Source organism: Hippichthys cyanospilos, chromosome 16, assembly GCF_059441005.1.
Source record: "Hippichthys cyanospilos isolate Australia breed blue-spotted pipefish chromosome 16, RoL_Hcya_1.0, whole genome shotgun sequence".
Lineage (NCBI taxonomy): Eukaryota > Metazoa > Chordata > Actinopteri > Syngnathiformes > Syngnathidae > Hippichthys > Hippichthys cyanospilos.
Window position 1 is genome coordinate 5,503,105 of NC_142384.1, and position 20,543 is coordinate 5,523,647.

The following is a 20,543-nucleotide window of genomic DNA, read 5'->3' on the forward strand; positions in this document are numbered from 1 at the left end:
GTATACTTTCTATTCGAGCAATCAGTCCAGGATTTTAATCACCTTTTCAGCGAGGTTTGTTAGGGTGGTGAGTCACATAGCAGACAATACGCATGCTCCTTTCCAGAGTGCTCAACCCCCGTAAATGAAGAGGTCCACTTTGCTCCGCTGACTGAAACTCTTTAAGCCCTTTACGCCACTCGAGTACTTCCATGTAATCCTTTGTCCCGTCGGGCCCTGGACCTCTTGAAGGCCAACAGGAAGTAAGTCCCACGCCGTGTGACCCGCTACGCTCCGCAACTGTCATGGCTTCTGGAAGCCAGTAAGCCCAACTCGAAAAACCAGTTTGTGGCACCAGAGCGCAGTGGTTGGCACCCCCGGTTCGCAACTCGCATCAGTTGAAGAATAGTGAAGTGATATCAGGATTAGCAAGTGCAGGAAATGCTAGACTTCCTGATTTTCATGCTCGGGGGGCAGGAGAGCGTGTCGTGTCGAGTGGACGCAACCGTGACAGGTGTTGCGTTAGCTGCTTTTTGTTATGTTTATGGGGTTGAAATTAACAGCGTTTTCAACCTCGTTTCTGAAGGAGGCTGTGTTCCACTTAGTTTTTGTATTGATTCTTTCACATGAGGTTTTTTCAAATAACAGTATTTTAGTAACATCGATACTATTCATAATTATATCACTGTGTAGTTTATTAGTTGAAAATAAAATAAATACAATAACTAATATGATGCAACTGAAAAGGAAACATAATATATGTTATACTACAACATTAAATTAGTATACAATAATATGTCTGTAAGAAGGTAAACACTAAAGACTAATATACATTTTAATATAAATTTAGAAACTCAATAATTTACAAATAAATGTAATATCAATTACCAAATGAAGAAAATGTATTTAGTAAAATATTTTTTGAGAACAATTCAATACTTTTTAAAAAAATATTCATTATTATTTGAATGTAACAAAAAATATAGGACGAATGTGATGCATATTGTAAACTTAAGAAAAATTAAAAATTAAAATTAAAAATAATGAAAAAAATGATATGATTATAATTTTAGTTTCAAAACATTGTCTGGATATGTAAACACATTTGAGACTAATATTCGAAACCTAAAAACTCTGAAAGCTATTTTTTAAAAATAAATGTAATATCAATTGCTAAATGAGAAATCAAATGTATTTATTTTTTAGTAATTCACATAAAAATATAAAAACAATTATTTTAGACTCTAAACCTGGTGTTTAATTATCAGAAAATTGTGTTTTGTTGTTGTTTAAAACCTGATGCATGTTTTAAACTTAAAAAACATATTCTGTGTATATTAAAACCTGTAAGAAAGCAATGCATTCACACTAATAAATTGTATGAAAATAAACCATGAAGAATTATCAAGTAAGAAAATACAACCAATCAATTTCAAAATCTCCTGAACAAAAATACAAATACTGTGTGAATATATACTGTATGAACAAACATATATATACATATTTGATATATACAATATTTGAGAAAGAAAACAACTTGTAATCCTAAATTCAGGTCCAGGGCCTGAATTTAGGATTACAAGTTGTTTTCTTTCTCAAATATTGTAGTATTGTTAAATCTGACTTTATGGCTGCCCACAATAAAAGGCCACTCTAATATGTTGTTTGAATATTATAAAATATTTGATCATTTGTAGAATTTGATGCTTCCACTTATAAATGGCTCCGGCCCATAGACACCTTCCTCCATCCCAAATTGAGGATGAAAATATGCAACGTTATTCCCGTTTGTAAATAAAACAATACCGCCATCTAATCATCCCTAGCCAAAATAAGTACACTCTGGCAACACTTGCTCTTTTCCTGGCTCTCCTTCCCGTAACAAGTCTATATGTCCCCACCGTCAAATTCGCAGGCGAATGAAGGAGGCCATTATGCGAATAAAGAGAGAAAAAAAGCATACCGCAAGTTTTATTCTGAGCATATGCTGCGAAGATGAGAGGGCGGCGAGACCATTTTCAGGGAGGTGGAGGGGGGGGGGGGGGGGGGGGGGGGGGACTTGAGGGGGATGTGTTTGGTGGATTGGAGAGAATCGAAAACACACGCCCACACGACTTTGGGATAACTTGGGGACAAGGTACAGCAAGGGAAGCGGCGGCCTTCGAGTTTTGTGTTTGCTTCCAGATGGAAAATAAGAAACAACAACACTCCACTCCCAACGTATTGGAACAGTGTGCTCCGTTCCGTTCCTTTTAGTTTTGCATTAGACTGAAAACATTTGAGCTTCTCTTTCTGACTGTTTCACTAATGAAATAACTGTCAAGCTAATAGAAAACAACTGGGATTGAGTAGCTAATTGAGTATCAAAACAAATGCCAATTTTTTGGGGGGGGGCATGTTTTAGCTCCGAGTGAACATTATAGTAAAATGTGTGAGGTAGGACTGAAAGGGCTGTTTAATTTGACTACCTCTGTTTAAAATTTATGACTCTATAATAAAGCAATCAATTCAACCAGTTTCACATATTTTTTAAAAAATGGAATAATTTGTCAAAATGTGTTTTGTGTCTACAATCGCTTGCCATGAAGCCATCATTGGTAAAGGAAATTGAGCAGGTTTGTCATAAGGGGCTTGAAATTTGAAGTTTTATAATCAAAACTTCAGTATAGATGAAAAGTAACTATATAATAACTAATATACTTGTTGTCAAATTGAATCTGTTGGTAAATAAAAAGGGCACTTATGTTTGGCTTAAATGTTTTCAATTTTTCTTTTTTTTTTTCCCGCAAACATTTGTAATGGGGCTCCTTGGAAAATTTGCTTTCTAAAAGGGGGTCTCTGACTCTAATAAGTTTGAAAACCCCTGCCTTAGCACAGTGGTTTTTTTTGCAGTTGTTCCCAGCAATGTTACAGCTTGACTGGTCTTTTTACTGCAAGTAATGCTGTTATTACCCCATACAAATTATGGAACATTTTTTCCAAAATAATGTTCAGTCACCAGTTCATGGCTCTAAAAAAAATGACTTACGTTATTTTCCACACTATAAGGCGCACCGGATTATAAGGCGCACCCTCAATTAATGGCATATTTTAAAACTTTTCCATTTATAAGGCGCACCCTCAATTAATTACATATTTTGAAACTTTTTCAATCAAAATATAGTAATACCTAAAGTTATAACAATAATAACTCAAATAATAATAATAATAATAATAAATAACTGTAAACACACAAAAGAAACAGGTAAAGCTTACATTATTGGTTCATTCCCCATCAAACGAATCCCAATCTCAATATTGATTCATACATAAGGCGCACCTGATTATAAGGCGCACCATCAGCTTTTTAAAAAAAATAAGGCTTTTAGGTGCGCCTTACAGTGTGGAAAATACAGTAATTACATTGACGTATAGCTCCCATTGCCAGTGTTTACGGGTAGACAACTGTTAAACTACAGTAGCTGCTAGCTAGCAGCGCTCAAGTCCTCCATATAGGCTGGCATGATGAATTTACATGCTGGTACACTTTGAGACTGATAGGCTGAGACAGTTGCCGTTCCTTCTGTTCATTTTTTGACAGCTCATTTTTGACCCATGTGCTGTTTTCATTCAGCAAATTTTGTCTGCTAGGCCAAAATCTATGTTGGAGAGATATGGGGAAGGAGGAAAGTAGTATGCTGCTAAACATGGTTTATATTGAATTTATAAATGATGATAAAAATGTATAAATGATGGTCATTCATAAACAAGAGGAAATTAGTTCTTCTTTCAATGCCTTTGTTTTTAATCTCACTAAACTAGCATGAAAAAGGTTTTGTTATTTTACTGTTATGTAGTCAGTAAATGAAAGCTATCGAGGCAGTCTTTCAATGCCTTTGTTTTAATTTCACTAAGATAGCATGAAGAAAGTTTTGTTACTTTAGTGCTAGCTAGTTAGCATGACACGGGCAACATGGTTGGACTTAAAAGTATGCTAAAAGCAAAAAACAACCCAGAGTGCTACTGTTGGACAGTGTACACGAAGGATTGAGAAGGTTATAGGTATATTTGTTTTAATTCATACTAAATTGACTCACCACTGACTCATCAATAAAGCAATCAAGTCAACCAGTTTAATATAATTTTCAAAATGTAATAATTTTGAAATTTGTCAAATAGAACCACGAAATCCACGTCATCATCAAAGAGGTTGACCCTGGTTTTTTGTGTTTTTATGTTTGTTTGTTGTTTGTTTGTGTGTTTTATGTTTCTAGCTGCACTGTTATTTTATTGTACACCACCTTGTTTGACCATGATCTTTTTAAATGTGTTTTATAAATAAAATGGACTTGACTCACTATCTACTTAGCAATGAATGCCTTTGTTAGACCGTCCACTTCATCGAGTGAGGAAAAGAAAAAAGATAAGCTGTCCAAATAAAGAAAATATGAGTATGACGTACACAAAATTTGAATTGATAGAAAACAGTAATGGATGACTGAAATGGTTTAATTTTTTTTGTTGTTGTCGTTGTTTTGTTTCTGCAAACATTTGCAATGCGGTCCTTGGAAAATTTGCTTTTCTAAAAGGGGTCCCTGACTCAAAACATTTTGAGAACCCCTGCTATAGACAACATATAGTGTAGATAAAGTGCATTTACCAATATGACCAAATCGTATTTTTCATTTGTTGGCATATATGACGTGTTTTTCGGCGAAAGTACTCAAATTCGAGTGGACTCTGTAAAATGGTAAGCTCACAGCGATAGCTTATTTGTGGTGCGATTCCAGGCCTGACTAAAAGTAAGTAAAAAAAAAAAAAAAAATCAATTCATGACCATGATAATGCCTTTCCGCCCTTGTGCTTTCATGCTTGGCGGAGGTAAAAAAGAACATGAGCAAGCGATCCGTGGTCGCGGTGAGACACCTGACGTTGAGCAGATCGCAGATTCCTGGAGTGAAAGCGAGCGAGCTGCTACTAAAACAGCTTCCAAATCCTTGTTGTTCATCCTTCCTAATTCAAACGAACACGCGTAAACTATCGCCAGCGAGAAACAGTTGAGAAATGACAGAAAATAATCTGGAAACACTTGAGCCCTTTTATGCTTTTGACATTAAACAAAAAAAAAACTGCGTGGCTGAAGGCCAAAAACACACCCTCAGACATTTTGGACTAATTGTTTCCTTCAGTGGGCCCCGATCCGTTCACGAGTCCCCTTCACCGCTTCCAAGCTGCCTAATAGGTTTAACTAAAACTGCCTATTGGTTCAGTAAAGCGCTCATTATGGCATTTTAATAGGAGACGTTTTGGGCGGGTGCGGGGGTGAAGGGTCAACCGGAGGTCCTGGCACATGCCGGCTCTCACTGGGGGTAACGGCCATGATTAAAAGCAGCGCTCTCAAACGCCACCTCGCCGAGTAGATTACTTGGAAAAAGGCTTGGTGCTGATCCAAAGAGGGACACCGTCCACAACAGAAAAATTCTCACCTTCAAACATTGTCTCACACATTTTTGAACTCATGAAGCCATTTTATGTTAGCTGCAAGAATTTAGTGCGACATGTCAAACATGAGGTGCTCCACAAACAGATTTCAAGAACTTCACCTGAAAAGACAAGAATGTAAGTCGGCCAATTTGCTTGAGGTGGCCAGTACTGTTAAAAAAAACAAACCAAAAAAAAACAATAATGATAATAATTAAAATTTTAAGTGGAAATCTCAACTCTTTTCTTATTGTGTTTCTTGCATTGTGCTTTCCTAAAAATGAGCAACAACAAAAATTTGATTTGCTTGGAGTAAATCAGCCGCATCCAAACTCTGACAACGGGATCATTTGTGGCCTGCCTTCCACTATTGTACGGTCCACATCCTCAATATGCATTTTTGTTTCATAAATTATGACGACATAACATTCATATATTTGTATATTTTTTCCAACCAAAAATGCTTTATGCTGTTATGGGGTACTTTAGCTGAAAAGATTTTTGGAAAAATAAAAGTTGTAAGATATGAAGTGACAGTCAAAACCTTTAATTTTTTTTCTATGTTCAGATGCTATTAACTATTTCAAATTGACAATATATAATTGTACATACAGTAATGAATATACATTGGTTTTGATGAAATGTGTGTCTATAAGTTCAATATGTTAAATCAAAACTCAAATCCACAGCTATAAAGTAATGAATCATTTCAGGTCTCAAAGCATTATCACTATTATTTTGTAAAAGATTTGCAAAGCTGCAAAAAGTGCCAACTTTAAATTATCTAAATGATTGTTTTGTAACATTTCTGATCACCAAAAAAAATTGGGTGACTTAAATTTTAATTCACATTATTTAATAGAGGAAAAAACAGACACAGACACACAATTGTCAGCTGTAAAAAAAAAAAAAAAAAAAAAAAAAAAAACGTACTGCCAAAACGATGATTAGGTTATAGAAGTGCACTCACATTATATTGCAATTTTAACTGTGGCACATCACATGATATCCACAACGCGTGCACTTAACCAAAACTGCGACAAAAAATAGAGGGTGGGGCGAGTCAACTAAAAAGGGTAAATCAATCGAAACCAGTCGAACCAGTGGAAGAGCCGCGTGGACTTCGTTCGGTCCAATCGCAGGCGGAAGGCGGAGTGAGTGACGCGTCGAAACCTCCAAGTCAACTTGTGCAAACGTGAATCGCGCATCTCACACGTCGGAACGCGTCCCTCCCGCACGAATGCTTTGCATCACGATGAAGGAAAACAAGCAGTAAACGGCGCAAAGATTGTCGCGAGACCGGATCCAACTTTTGACGCGCCGCGCGTAAAGAGCGCACCGAGCTCCCCCGCTGGTTCTTTTCCCCCGCTGGTTCTTTTCCCCGACAAGAATGTTGAAAATGAGCGAGGATCACGACAAGTGCGCGGGCGAGCACCCGTGCAGCCCCGCGGGCACCAGCAGCTCCATGTCCCAGGACGAGTCCGATTCGGACGCGCCGTCCTCGCCCACCGGTTCCGACGGCCACGCCGCCTCCCTGCTCGCCGGCCTGAGCAAGAAGTTGGACTCGGAAGATGACGAGCGGTTCCCGGCTTGCATCCGGGACGCCGTGTCGCAGGTGCTGAAGGGCTACGATTGGTCCCTGGTGCCCATGCCGGTTCGGGGCAACGGTTCCCTCAAAAGCAAGCCGCACGTCAAGAGGCCCATGAACGCCTTCATGGTTTGGGCTCAGGCGGCCCGTAGGAAGCTGGCCGACCAGTACCCGCATCTGCACAATGCCGAATTGAGCAAAACGCTGGGCAAACTCTGGCGGTAAGAAAATTACGTCTTTATTTGTTCAATCTCGATTTTTATTTAGGGGTGAACACAAAATGTATACGTTTGTTTGTGGACTTTTGTCGCAAAGTTGAATTCCATCTCCCAGCTTCACATCCCAGAAAAATAAAAATCCAAACAACAAATCACCATGCTCTGATTCCAAATTCCTCCTCTTAATTATTACCTTTTAACAGATTGCTATCTGAGAGTGAAAAAAGGCCATTTGTGGATGAGGCGGAGAGGCTGAGGGTTCAGCACAAGAAGGACCACCCGGACTACAAGTACCAGCCCAGGCGGCGGAAGAACATCAAGCCGGGCCAGAGTGACTCGGACTCTGGTGCCGAGCTGGCCCAGCAGCATCACCATCATCATCATCATCACATGTATAAAGCGGAACCGGGGATGGCTGGACCTGGCGGGATGGGCGACGGCCACCACCATCCTGAACATACAGGTCAGCTCCGTTTCAAAAGGGATTTGAATTATAACAATTATAAATATGGTGAATATGTTTCTTATTATGTGTTATGGGCTACTGTATGGATTACATTGGAGTGGAAATAAATGAGCTTGCAGGCCTGATTAAATTCTTATAGGCACATCACCTCCTGAGATCCGTTGGTGTCCGCCGTTGTGTCCATTTTGTCTCAAGAGAACAAAGTAAATTGAATCCCATCAAAGCCTGTGGGACATTGGAAAGGAGAGGTTGTCCTCAACTGAGTACACTAGGATTTACTAGGGTAGCTTGAATGAATCAAATGATATATATAAAAAAATATTGTCCACTTTGATGGACACAAATCAATAGGCTGGGCTACCCATTTATTTAGGTTGTGCTTTAATTCAACAAGTTATCAGGACAATTCCTGTCTACCATGTAATCCCAGTCTATTATAAAAATTAAATAACACAGAGACGCCACAGAAAAGTAGGCAGAGCTCAGCTAAATGGACTACTGCTTAGGAAACGTGCGTGTCCACATAGTGTCACGTCATTTGCATTTTTTGGATTGGTTGAAAATGTGTTGAAAATGTCATTTGGTGGGGTCCGAACCAATATTTATTCTGTGGCGCCCCCTGGAAAAAAACAAAACAAAAAACTTGCCCCTAACCCCGTGCTTCTCAATTATATTTTGCCAAGCTCCTTTTCGCACCCTCCCCCCACTCAACGCGCTGACTGTAAAGAAGATTACCTATAAAAATTTAAGTACACTTAAACATGGTTTACTGCCTGTAATGTGGGCGGAGCTTGATGTCAAAATTTGGAATACCCAGGCGTTTTGGGGGGAAAGTTGGGGGGGAAAAATCAGCTGCAGACACCAGTTTTATAGCTCTGTGGATTAGAGGTGTCAATTAATAAATGATTTATCACAGTTATTGACAGCTACTTTTATTAATCATTCATACCCATTGTTTAAATTAAAATTGTCGAAATCCACATCAGCCTCAAAATGGGAATTCCTTCATGAATGAATGTTGATGAAATGAGCCAACCAGTAATTGAATCCGTTTGAAACATTGTGAAATAATCATTCTTGTATGATATTGGTTAATCATTTATTCCTAAATAATACTAAAAAAAAAAAAAAAAGTTAACTCATTCAAACTCAAAGACGTATTTATACGTGTTTACGGAGTCCCAGTATTCAGTCCCATTTGTTTAGACATTTTGGTTGTTTTTTTTGTTCTGCTTTTTCAAATACTGTATTAAAGTAAGAAGGATCTGAATTAGCAGAGACTAAATTGTCATTCAATCCCAAACGCATATTCATATGTCTTTATGGAGTCCATAAAGTGTTTTAATTCACAAATATTACACTCTGTGAAACAGTGATTTGCATTCTATTATATTTCATCTATTTATTGCTCATATTTATTTAACATGGACCAATCCAAACAGCGTTCCAAATTTAGTTAGATTCTGGCTTTACAATAAAAATAAAAGCATTCTATTCTATTCTATTCTCATTTATACAAGGGTCTGAAAAAGCTGACACTGTTAAGAGTTATTAAAACCGAATCCTTGCCTAAATTCTGCCGGTTGATTCCTTTCCAGGCCAGCCCCACGGTCCGCCTACTCCGCCCACCACCCCGAAAACGGACGCCCACCACGGCGCCAAGCACGAAGGCCGGCGGCCGGCCGACAGCGGGCGTCAGAACATCGACTTCAGCAACGTGGACATCTCGGAGCTGAGCTCGGACGTCATCAGCAACATGGAGGCCTTCGACGTGCACGAGTTCGACCAGTACCTCCCGCCGAACGGCCACGCTTCCGCGGAGCCGGCCTCTTACGCCTACGGCGGCTCGGCGTGGAATCGCAAGAGCGCCGTGTCCTCGCCGTCCCCCGAGGTGTCCCAGCACCGCCTCCACATCAAAACGGAGCAGCTGAGCCCAAGCCACTACAGCGAGCGCTCGCCCTCGCACCCCGACTACGGCGCCTACAACGGGCAGGCCTGCGCCGCCCCCTCGCCGACCCCCTTCCCCGCCTCGCAGTGTGACTATAGCGACCTGCAGGGATCCGGCTACTACAACCCGTACTCCGGCTACCCGTCGGGCCTCTACCAGTACCCGTACTTCCACTCGCCCCGCAGGCCCTACGGCAGCCCCATCCTCAACGGCCTGTCGGTGGCGCCGGCTCACAGCCCCGGCGCCTCCGGGTGGGACCAACCCGTCTACACCACGCTCACCCGACCTTGATGCGTTCCGCTCCGGCGCTACTAACGAAGGAAGCACAACAAGCAAACGATGAAAGAGGAACAAAAAAAGTGCCTGCTGATTTTATACGAAAGACTCTATATCTTTGCAACACTTGACTTTTTACACCAAGACGACTTCTGGTGGGGCCTCCATGAGGACGTATTATCTCAGCCTGTACGTTCACCTTGTGTTTCTTTTTTTTTTCTTTTTTTATGGCATGCACTTAACGGTGAAACACTAGCCTCTTTCACACAGATCCCGCAAAACAGCTGCATCAGAGACATAACCGAAAACAGTCCTGTAAAGTGGCAATTATTATCATCACAGAAAGCTTGGCCAGCAACCAAGCTAAATTTGAATCATTAAAAAAAAACACTTAAAAACCAAGAGTAATCCGCTCCTGAATGCGTAAATCACAGTCACAGTGACAAATGGATGCTACAATGTTGAATCCACCGACGGTGGCAATATTTTCCCATATGCTGAGGCACTAGTCTTCAAGATAGCTTACAAGCTAACGGCTAAAGTGTCACCTCCTTTCTTCAAAACATCTATAAAGGTGCTAACGTGTTAATTGTGGTATCCAGAGATGGGATTCATGTGTTTACAGAGCGTAGCTAGCAGGCTAGCTTTTAAGCTAATTGGTCAGCGACTAAAGTGTCAAGTCCCTTCTTCAAAAGTTAAGAACACTTAACACACTTTGTGTAAAGTGTGGTATGCAGTGAACACACGCTTACAGGGCATAGCTAGGAATAGCATAGCTAGCTAGGCAAGCTAGCTCCATGCTAATAAGTCTGCGGCTAAAATGTCACCTCTGTTCTCAACTTAAATAACGTTAAGATGTTGTGTAAATTGTGGTATCCAGAGAACATGTGTTTACATCATGTAGCTAGCAGCTAGCTTCATGCTAATAAGACAGCTGATTAAGTGTCAACTTAAATATCGACGATAAGATGTTGTGTAAATTGTGGTATCCTGGAAACGTGTCTACAGAGCGTAGCAAGCTAGGTATCTAAATTTTAACAACACCGAGAGAATTGTGAAAAATGAGAAGTAGTTTAACTCTACAGTGTATTACCACAAGTCTACCTTAGTACGAAACCAAACATTTCAAATATTTATTCAGTAACAATCCCCTGAATTTACTTTACAAGCTCTTTAAGGCATTTTCTTTTTTTTTTCTTTTTCATTCAGAACCCAGAAAAGACCAGCTATTGTCACATTCACACGGCATCATATTCTTAGCATCATATTCTTAATTATTAAAGTGATGTATAAAATGCTTGAAAATGGCAAGAGAAGCCTCTGCCTCAGTATTAGGCTATTCCCTTAAACGCGCCTTTCACACAGATAAAAGAATGATAGGGAGCAGAGCTGACATTTACCTGCCTGTACCTTTTCCGCAGAATCCAGCAAAAGTAGCATATTGATGCAATCTGATCATTTGACAACACAGAGGTCAATGTATTCAATTTGACAGCATCAGTTATTTTTAGCATAACTGGTTAAGGAAATGTCAGGTATAAATTGCACACTTGTGTCCCAGCATTCTGAAACTCCCATGGGCATAATTATTTCATACAGAGATCCTGCACCACAGCCATGACAGAAGCATTTCATACAGAGCCAAGAAAAGCGATATTTTGCCACAAAACTCAACCGTGAAATAGTTTACTGAACACTGATGATTGCTTTCAGCACGAAACGGCAGTGTGTAACTTTTCTTGCCTTTCACACAGAGATGTAAGTTCACAGATACAACAGAAAGTATTTGTCAGCTTTTGACTCTCAAAAAAAAAAAAATCACATAACGAGATGACGACAATGCCAACCGTCTTGTCGGGGCGAGAGATGTGAGCACCGAGTTGTGAAACTTCACACCCTGCCCCGGTCCCGCCTTTTTCGTGTTCACTTTCACACAGACCCCATTCCCGTCCCTGTTACAGCTCTTATCCTCTTCCTGACTCTAAACAGGCTGTGTCAAAGGGGCTACTGACTAATTCCTGGGACGTGAGAAGTGTATACATTAACAATGAAATGAATTTTGTAATTCCCGTAAGTCAAGTCTTAACATGAATCTTTCCGTGTAAAAGTTTTATATATATACATATATATATATATAAATATATTTATGTTTTTGCATTCTTGGTTTCTCTTCTAGTGGACACACACATGAAATGTGTTTAATTTTTATTAGTGTTTTTGCTTTGATGAAAAAATCGAAAGGAAAGCCGTCATTCCAATGAAAGCGAATTCCATAGAACGCAGCATTCCTCGTTACGGACGCACGCAACAGGTGTCGGCAAATTGCCATTGGTCGTGACGGAGGGCTCAAGGAAACGGGATGAAATAACACCGCCCGTTCTGAGTGACGCGTCAGCTGGTCAACACATGTCGTGTGTGTGTGCGCCCATTCCGTATGTAAATGTGAGAGTCTGATTCCTGGAGCAATTTTTCCCTCCTTTTTTTTTTAATTCTTTTTTTTTTACTGACAGTATTTCCCAAAACAAAACCTGAGACCATAAAAGTCTCAAATTTGTTATGTACATTACTAAGGGTGTATGATTTTGAGCAAAATTGTTGTGAAAATGATTGTTCTATTAACTATTTTTCAATCACACACACTAGCAACGCTAACCCATGTGCTGGCTGATTTTTCTGGAGTGTTTTTTTTTTTTTTTTTTTAATAAAATACATGTTCCATATACTGTACCTCTTATTGTCTTTATTCAACCCAAGGATGACAAAAGCTTCTGACTTTCTGTTCTCAGGTGAACATTAGAGAATGTTGTCACATGTACAGAATGACGGAGCCAGTACTTGCCAGAAATTTCTGGAGTTTGTTTAAATGTGCTAGCTGTTTTCAAGTTTTTTCAATATTGACCTTCTTTGCCATATTTCAAGCATACTGGCGATTGCTGTCCCATGTACTACAAGCTCGGTGCTTTCCTGCTGTTCCTCCATTTAGGTTCTGGATGATTTAAATCCATAGCCAAGCCATAAAATAAGGTAAGCTTCATGTGTAAGACAGATCCAGTACTTGCCAAAAACTCCTGCAGCCAAAGCAATTACTTGCCCAATTACTTACCGCAGATTTGTATTGTTAAAAAAAAAAAAGAAGCTAGGTATGGTCAAAAAACAAAAAAGACTGACCTAATATTTGGCTCAACTTGTACAAGATCATTTTTTACTTTTTGTTTATTTATTTTTTTGTCAAACAACTGAGGAGTGTTTACTTCGGCCTATTTTTAGAGTGTTCACTGCATGCTTTTGTTTTTAATGCATCTACATTCTGAAAAATTTGGCCGATTGTTGTCACATGTAGGAAACAGTCAGTATTTGCCTGAAATTCTTCTATGAATATTAAAGCAGATTTTGTATTTTGATACAAAATGCAGGCTGCAGAGAGGAAAATTATATTTATTTATATAACTTTATTACCACAACTTCAGATGTCTTGTTATTTTTTTGACACATGCACAACATCACTGTTAATCATAAAACATTCACGTTGTTCATGGGCCGTAGTAAACCCATTTGCGAGCCAGAATTGGCCCACGGGCCGTATGTTTGACATCCCTTCTTTTTGTGATGATTAAGGTTAGAGCAAGGAAATGCATTATGTCACTGAGGTGTCCCTACTGTGATAGAAAGCCTCCGTGTGTACGTGTGCGCAGTGGACACTTGTTTTGGGTCTGAATAGTTTGACTCATTAGAACTACCCTACGAAGTCCCAGTGTGCCCAGTCGAGGACATCCTGGCATTTCCATTGATGGCTCATGTTTTTGGCTGGGATGCGTTTGACTTTGCTGAGACAAAATGGACACAACTATGGACACAAACAAGTTGGAAAGCATGAAAATAGTTTTGCTCGCATTTTTCAACCCAAAATGACTGACAGTCTCCCGAACCTTCAGAAGTTCCGTAAGAAGAGGCTAGCTCAGTTATTTCTAAAAAATGCCAAGACGGCGAATGAACGGGGAGGGGAGACCGTCCCGATTTGAGCGAGTCGGGGCTGGCACGCATGCCAAAACCAGTGCCAGGGCCGCACCGCTGAATTTTAATGATTCATTATGCCGCCGAGGGCCCTCATTGTGTCCCTTTATCCGGAGAGCCCGAAAGGAATTAATTGGACAGAAAATGGAAGGGCAAGAGGAACTGACAAGCCATTAAGAGGGTCCTGAATGGACAATTAGATGCACACGGAGGACGATTTCCTAGCCTCCCTTCCACTGTCTCATAAAAATAAAAAAAATAAAAAACACACACAAACTGTAGAATCATATCAGCGCACATAATCTGCGGATAATAAAAAAAGATAATACCGCAGCAGATGGGCTGTGGGTGGCTCAAGAACGACTTGTTGTTTTTCTTCCCTCAAAGTCTTTTTTTTTTTTTTTTTTGCACTAGTGTTTGCCAAATACTTTCAGGAGGAAACTCTTGAGAAAGAACAGGAGTGAATAAAAGTGAGGCAAAAAGGCTCTTCAGGGTGCTTGGGTCTGTTTTCCCTGGAACTTGTCCTCTTGGTTTTGAAGGGGGTTTCAAAAGTCTACACACCCCTTTTGAAAAAAATCTTGTTTAACCCTTGTGCACACACTTTGCAAACTATACTGTACACGTTGCATTTTTTTCCCCAAATTTTATAGATGCTTTTAAAGGCATCACAATCAAGGTTATTTATGATTTTTTTTTTTCCTTCAACCACTCAAATTGGTCAGTGGCATCAGTTCTATCCATCCATACTGTATGTAGGTTTGATTTATTAACACCCACAAACATATTAAAAATGGTATGGTCTGTCTTTGTAGCCTGTGAAGTGAGAATGCCACTAAATGGTCTCCACCGCTACCTACTGTCTTGAGGTGAAACATTAGTCGACAAAAAAAAATCTGTTTGCTGACATAGTTTGACCGCCGCTCAATGGAATTTTGCAAAAAACGCAGGAAAATCAATGCCATGAATCCTATTCAAATGCATCTCAAAAATTGTAATTATAATGGTTTTATATGGTCCAAAATGTGGACAATGATCATTTTTGTACACAAAATCTCACGCATCCAGCTGCAATCACATATAAATGTCAGAATCAGTGCATTTTGAACATGTTTTGACATGTTTTAATAATCTGCTAGAAATTTCAGCTCCGGAGTGTTTTTTTCCATTGATTTTTGTTTTATGATATTATTAAAAAAAAATCAAAGGAATTTCAATCATTTGTCAAAATTATGCCACATAAGATTTAACATCTAAAAAAAATCCCACCCTTCAAAAACGTACACTAATACAAATACTATTAATACTACTACTACTACTACTACTGCTACTACTACTCCTACTGCTAATCTTTATTATTGTAAATAATAATAATTTACACTAATACTTGCCAGAAATTCCTGCCAAGCATCCCATATCCTCCTGCCGCACATTGCACGTTCTCCTCAGAACTACTGTAGGCTGTCCTCCATTGAAGACACTAGGACTTAGATTTTCAGCACCCAAAAAAATCTATAAAAAAAAAATGTAAATGGTTTTCAACAAAGAAATCCCACTATTCTAAAATGTATACTAATATTTTATACTAACTTTAATACTAATAATAATTTCTCTAAATAATAAAAATGTACAATAATACTTGCCGGAAATTCCTGCCACACATCCCATACCTACTGGACACCCAGCCTATTAATTTGTGTCTACTGTTGTGTCCATTTTGTCTCAGCAAAGTGAATCGCATCCAAACACGCATAAAACATCAATAGACAGGCCAGATTGTCCTGAATTGAGGACACTGGGACTTAAAGTGTTTTGAAAAATCCCACTATTCACAAATGTATACTAATACTACTATATACTAATACCGATAATAATACCCATTATTATAAATAATAATTAATAGAAATACTTGCAGGAAATTTCTGCCACACATCACAGACCTACTGGAGACCCAGCCTATTATTTGTGTCCACTGCTGTGTCCATTTTGTCTCAGCAAAGTCAATTGCACTCCACCCAAACAGATCACATCATTGCAAAGGCCAGAATGTCCTCAAATGAGGACACTGGGACTTAATTGGGTGGCTTCAATGAGTCCAAGAATAGAGACCTAAAACATTAGAAAACAAATATTGGTTAAAAACTTTTCTTTGAATGATTTAACGGCAGACACACTTGAGCTTCCATCTTGCTAGCCCAAAACCAAGACACATGGACAACATGGGAGTAAGACACAGCCAATACTTTCCAGGGATTAAGACGTATACTTAACATCAAAGTTCATCTTGTTACTTTCTTGACAAAACCCTGGCAATTTAACAGGGGTGTGTGTGTGGAGATGTTTTATATCCACTGCAGCTTCTAATAAAATTTGCGGGGACTTTTGCAGGGGGGTGGGGGACTTTCCTGTGAATGAAGAAATGCAGAAAAAGTCTTGTAATATGGTGATTGTGGAGAGGTTACTTCCCATAGGACTTGCGGGGGGAAAAACTTAGTGCGCCCACCACCTGACCACATCCCATTGTTTTTGTTGTTGTCGTTTCTCCGAGTGAGCTAGCTCGCCTGCTAGCGTAGCTTCAATCCTGACTAATGAGGCTAGCTGACTCAGGGCAAGAAAAAAAAAAAGAGCTGGGATGGGTGAAAAAGGATGAGTGGTTCTTCATCTTTCTGAATCTCCTTGGCCGTTTTCCACTTGGATATCTTAGGTTGGCAAGCACACATTTAATTGGCGCTTCCATGGGTGTTTTAGCTCGGATTAAAAAAAAAAAAAAAAATCACCCATGGCACGGCATGTTTATTTGAGTCGTTGCTTTGTATTTTTATTTACGTATTTATGTTTTCCTATTCTTCTATAATAAGGTTTTTTCTGCAGTTTTTTCACAACTATGCCATTTTTTTCACAATTTTTTCACAAAATTCACACTTTTTACACCCCTTAAAAGTCCATTCATTTGCAATAAAACATTTCTAAAAATATTGATGTCTCCCTATAATTTTAAACGATTCAGCCACTCGAATTACAAAATATTCCACACTTCCACTCCTCTCTTTGACACCTTGTCAATAAAAAACAAAACAAAACATACATGGCAGAAATTTCACATTTTTCTATGGAAATGTTTTCCCCATTTGTTTTTCAGCCCAAAAATGAATATGTCATACTGCACATGTTTCATCTTTACGCCTGCATTTATTCACAGATTTACACAATTCCAATTTCAACAAACTCCCAAAACTATTCAGGATACTATTTTGCTCATTCCCAAAATTCTAATTTCTTTCACAAAGCACATTTTTTCCATTAAAAAAATTGTAGCATATTTCCAATGGTACATTCAGTCTGTCAGACTGAAATTGCTCCAATTTGAAAATTAAACTACATTCAGTATATTCAACTCAGACACATACACTGTATACAAAATACAAAATAAGCAACAGCAGCAAAGCATCAATGAAATTTGAGTAAAATTATTAAATATTATACTATTTTTATGCAAATACTGTACATATTTTTGAGGCGATCAAATAAAATGTATATTTTTTTCTAATCAAAAAAGATTATTATTTTTTTTTTTAATAAAACCCATACCCTGAATTAGTGCTGGGTGCTCTCACATTGTGATATTTTTGTTTCTAAATTCAATAATATTATTTTTTATCTCCTGAGAGCCAGCCTTTGTATTTGAGTCCACTGGTGTGTGTCCATTTTGTCTCAGCAGGACAGTAAAGGGAATTGCATTCCAGTCAAGCGGATGAGACGTTATCGGAAAGCCCAGGATGTCCTCAACTGAGGATATTAGAACTTAGTAGAGGTAGCTCCATTTCGTCCTGTAATAGAGACCAAAAGCAAATGTCTACAACAGTGGACACAAATGGGTCTCAGGGTGGTAGAAGATTTTTTTTTTTTTTTTTTTTTAATAGTTTTACCCATGTTGTGCCAAGTTGCTCCACCTATATTTTTTTTTTTTGACGCCCTTTTCTCTCCGGCACCAAATAAAATGACTAAAGTATTTCATTTATTGACGTCTTGTACGTGCCAAAGAAAACAGGGTGGCAGACAGAATGAGCATTTACTTAATTGAGGCCGGCTCCAGCCTTGTCGGCTACCTCCGTCCGTTATTTCCCACGGGGACCTGGCCTCAACTTCCTCAACATGTCTGCTGGATGCCGATCCAAACCATAATAGTCGGATTGGATTCATAAAAGAACTCCATCAGGCGTGGAGAACTAGTTTGTTTTCAATTAAATCCACCCTGATGGCAATTACAATTGTGTTTACCAAATTTTTTTTTGTAGATAATTCATAGGGGCTGTTTTAACTTTAAATTGGGGTGAAAAGATTAATACAAAAAACAAACTTGAATGCACTTGCATTGCACATTATTGTAAAATTTGCTGTAATAAAGTGCCGTTTTATACTCAGCACAGATGAATGTTTTTAATTTCATGCAGGAAAATAAAGTAAAGTGGTAAGCTGGGGGGGTGACAAAAATGCAGCAACAAATTGACATCTGGTCGCGTTGTGTTTCTCTGAACAGTTGTCCACAGTCTTTCACTTTGTCTTTTTCATTTCACTTCGGCTTGGCACGAGTAATTTGCGAACGGGGTGGCAACGGAGCTGCTCATCTTCTCTCCACAGCTTTTCCGTACTTGTTGAGTAGGAACCACGGCTGTGATTTAGCTGCCCATTGATGTTTTTTTTTCCTTTTTTTTCTCTCTGAATCTTTATCTTATTACTTATTGTCATTTCTCATGCCAGAATCTAATTGTTTCAACTGGGTCTTCAGTCCTGGGCTCCTTCCGAAAAAAAAGAGTGCCATACCATAAGCCAAACGTGCTGCATCATCATATTTGAGGGTGTGTACATTTATGCAGCTAGGTTATTGTATGTTTTTCTTATTCTTATTTTTTATTTCTTTGAAGTTGTGTTGTGCATTTTTTTAGGTTACATTAAGGATGGTCAAAGGTGATGAAATTGCGTCTTTGTCTCATTTTTTGTTGGGAGAGATGATATCACTTTTTTCAGACTAATACCAGTACAAATACTCAACTCTTGAGTAGTTACTGTTACCAATACTAAGTACTACTACCACTCAATGTTGAATAAAAGTGTTTGAAATTGCTTTTTGGTCTCATGTTTTGCCTGGAGATCCGATACCACTTTTTTTTCAGACGGCTACCAGTACGAACACTCACGCGTAATCACTAACAACAATACTAAGTACCAATACCACTCATAGTTTAATACCCAAATTTTCCCAATAAAAGCAATAATGTCATTTTAAAGAAAGACCTATATTTTCCAATAGACAAGGGTGCTGCAATATCGAATTTGAGGGTGTGTACATTTATGCAAGCTGGTTATTGTATGTTCCTCTTTTTCTCATCTTATTTTTTTTTTTTAATTCAAATTGAATTGTGTGTCATATAGATTATATTAATTGTGGTCAAAGGTGCTGAAATTGCTTCTTGGTCTCTTAGGGATCTCGTAAGGATATCTGATACCACTTTTTTTTCACACAGATACGAGTACACGTACTCAACTCTTGAGCAGTCACTGATACCAATACTGAGTACACAAACCACTCATAATCATGTAGTTTTCACATAATTTTAAAGAAAGACCTATATACTGTATTCCCAAACGCAAATAATACCTTGCCTATTATTTGTGTCCACTGGTGAGACAACAAAATGAAATGAATCCCACCCAAACACATGAGACATTGTTAAAATGCAAGGATGTCCTCTACTGTGTACACTTGAACTTAGCAATGTCGCAACAAAGAGTCAAAAGATAAAGACCCAAAACAAATGTTCACGAGAGTGGACTGATTACTCGGCCGAGTTTTTCCTGAAATTCCTAATAATTTCATGAAATGTACTGCAATTTTCTTTTCTTCCAATTGTGATACCGCTCCAAGAGAGTGCCCGATGCTAATATCATCAAGTAGTGATATCTGTACTGGATTTTTCAAATTCACTGTATATAAAATATGAAATCTTTGTTAATTTCACCAGCATGCAAGAGATCTTTCATGAATGTGTTCACTCCCAAGGATGGCAATAAATGTCAAAAAATTATTTTACTGGACAGGCAATGACTAAGATAACACATACATTGCTTTGGCAGCTATATTAATAACAAATCTGTTTTAAACTGAATTAGCAGTAAACGAACTAAGTTGGAGTTAAATATTCAGATGATTTGAACTCAGTCGCTAACCTAAACAATAACTCCTGTCCACGGACCACCGGGTGGTGGCTCTGCAATATTTTCATGTTAATAGATTTCGCCAAAAAGAGGAAAGCTTAGATTTACTCGTTCAATTCCAATGATGGCCATCGACGTTAAAACAAGAGTTTACCGGGCAGGCAATGACTAAATTTATGCATTCACAGCTTTTTTTTTTTTTCAACCTAGCTAGCAGTAAACGAAATAAGTTGGAGTAACTGTTTAGGCAATTTGAACCCAGTTGCTAACCAAAACAGCAGCACTTCACAATGTGGTTAATTCTCCTATTTCACCATAAATAAATAAACAACAGATTCCATATTATAATTATATTTTCATCAACACTTAATGGGATTCTCTCCCCAA

At 38.7% G+C, this 20,543-nt stretch overlaps 1 protein-coding gene across 1 annotated transcript; it reads left to right on the top strand.

Moving 5' to 3' along the window:
* The first annotated feature begins 6,667 nt into the window (after positions 1-6,667).
* On the top strand, positions 6,668-12,658 carry LOC148410275 (transcription factor Sox-8-like). The gene is made up of 3 exons (XM_088436586.1): positions 6,668-7,248; positions 7,449-7,708; positions 9,310-12,658. The coding sequence occupies exons 1-3, from the start codon at positions 6,830-6,832 to the stop codon at positions 9,948-9,950; spliced, it is 1,320 nt and encodes a 439-aa protein (XP_088292712.1). The 5' UTR covers positions 6,668-6,829; the 3' UTR covers positions 9,951-12,658.
* Positions 12,659-20,543: the final 7,885 nt, after the last annotated feature.

What these genes read in the sequence shown, in the direction of transcription:
- LOC148410275 (XM_088436586.1), top strand. Translation starts at nt 6,830, where the DNA reads ATGTTGAAAATGAGCGAGGATCACGACAAGTGCGCGGGCGAGCACCCG. An exon ending in ACGCTGGGCAAACTCTGGCG is followed by an intron (nt 7,249 to 7,448) that starts GTAAGAAAATTA and finishes ACCTTTTAACAG; the next exon opens with ATTGCTATCTGAGAGTGAAA. An exon ending in CCACCATCCTGAACATACAG is followed by an intron (nt 7,709 to 9,309) that starts GTCAGCTCCGTT and finishes ATTCCTTTCCAG; the next exon opens with GCCAGCCCCACGGTCCGCCT.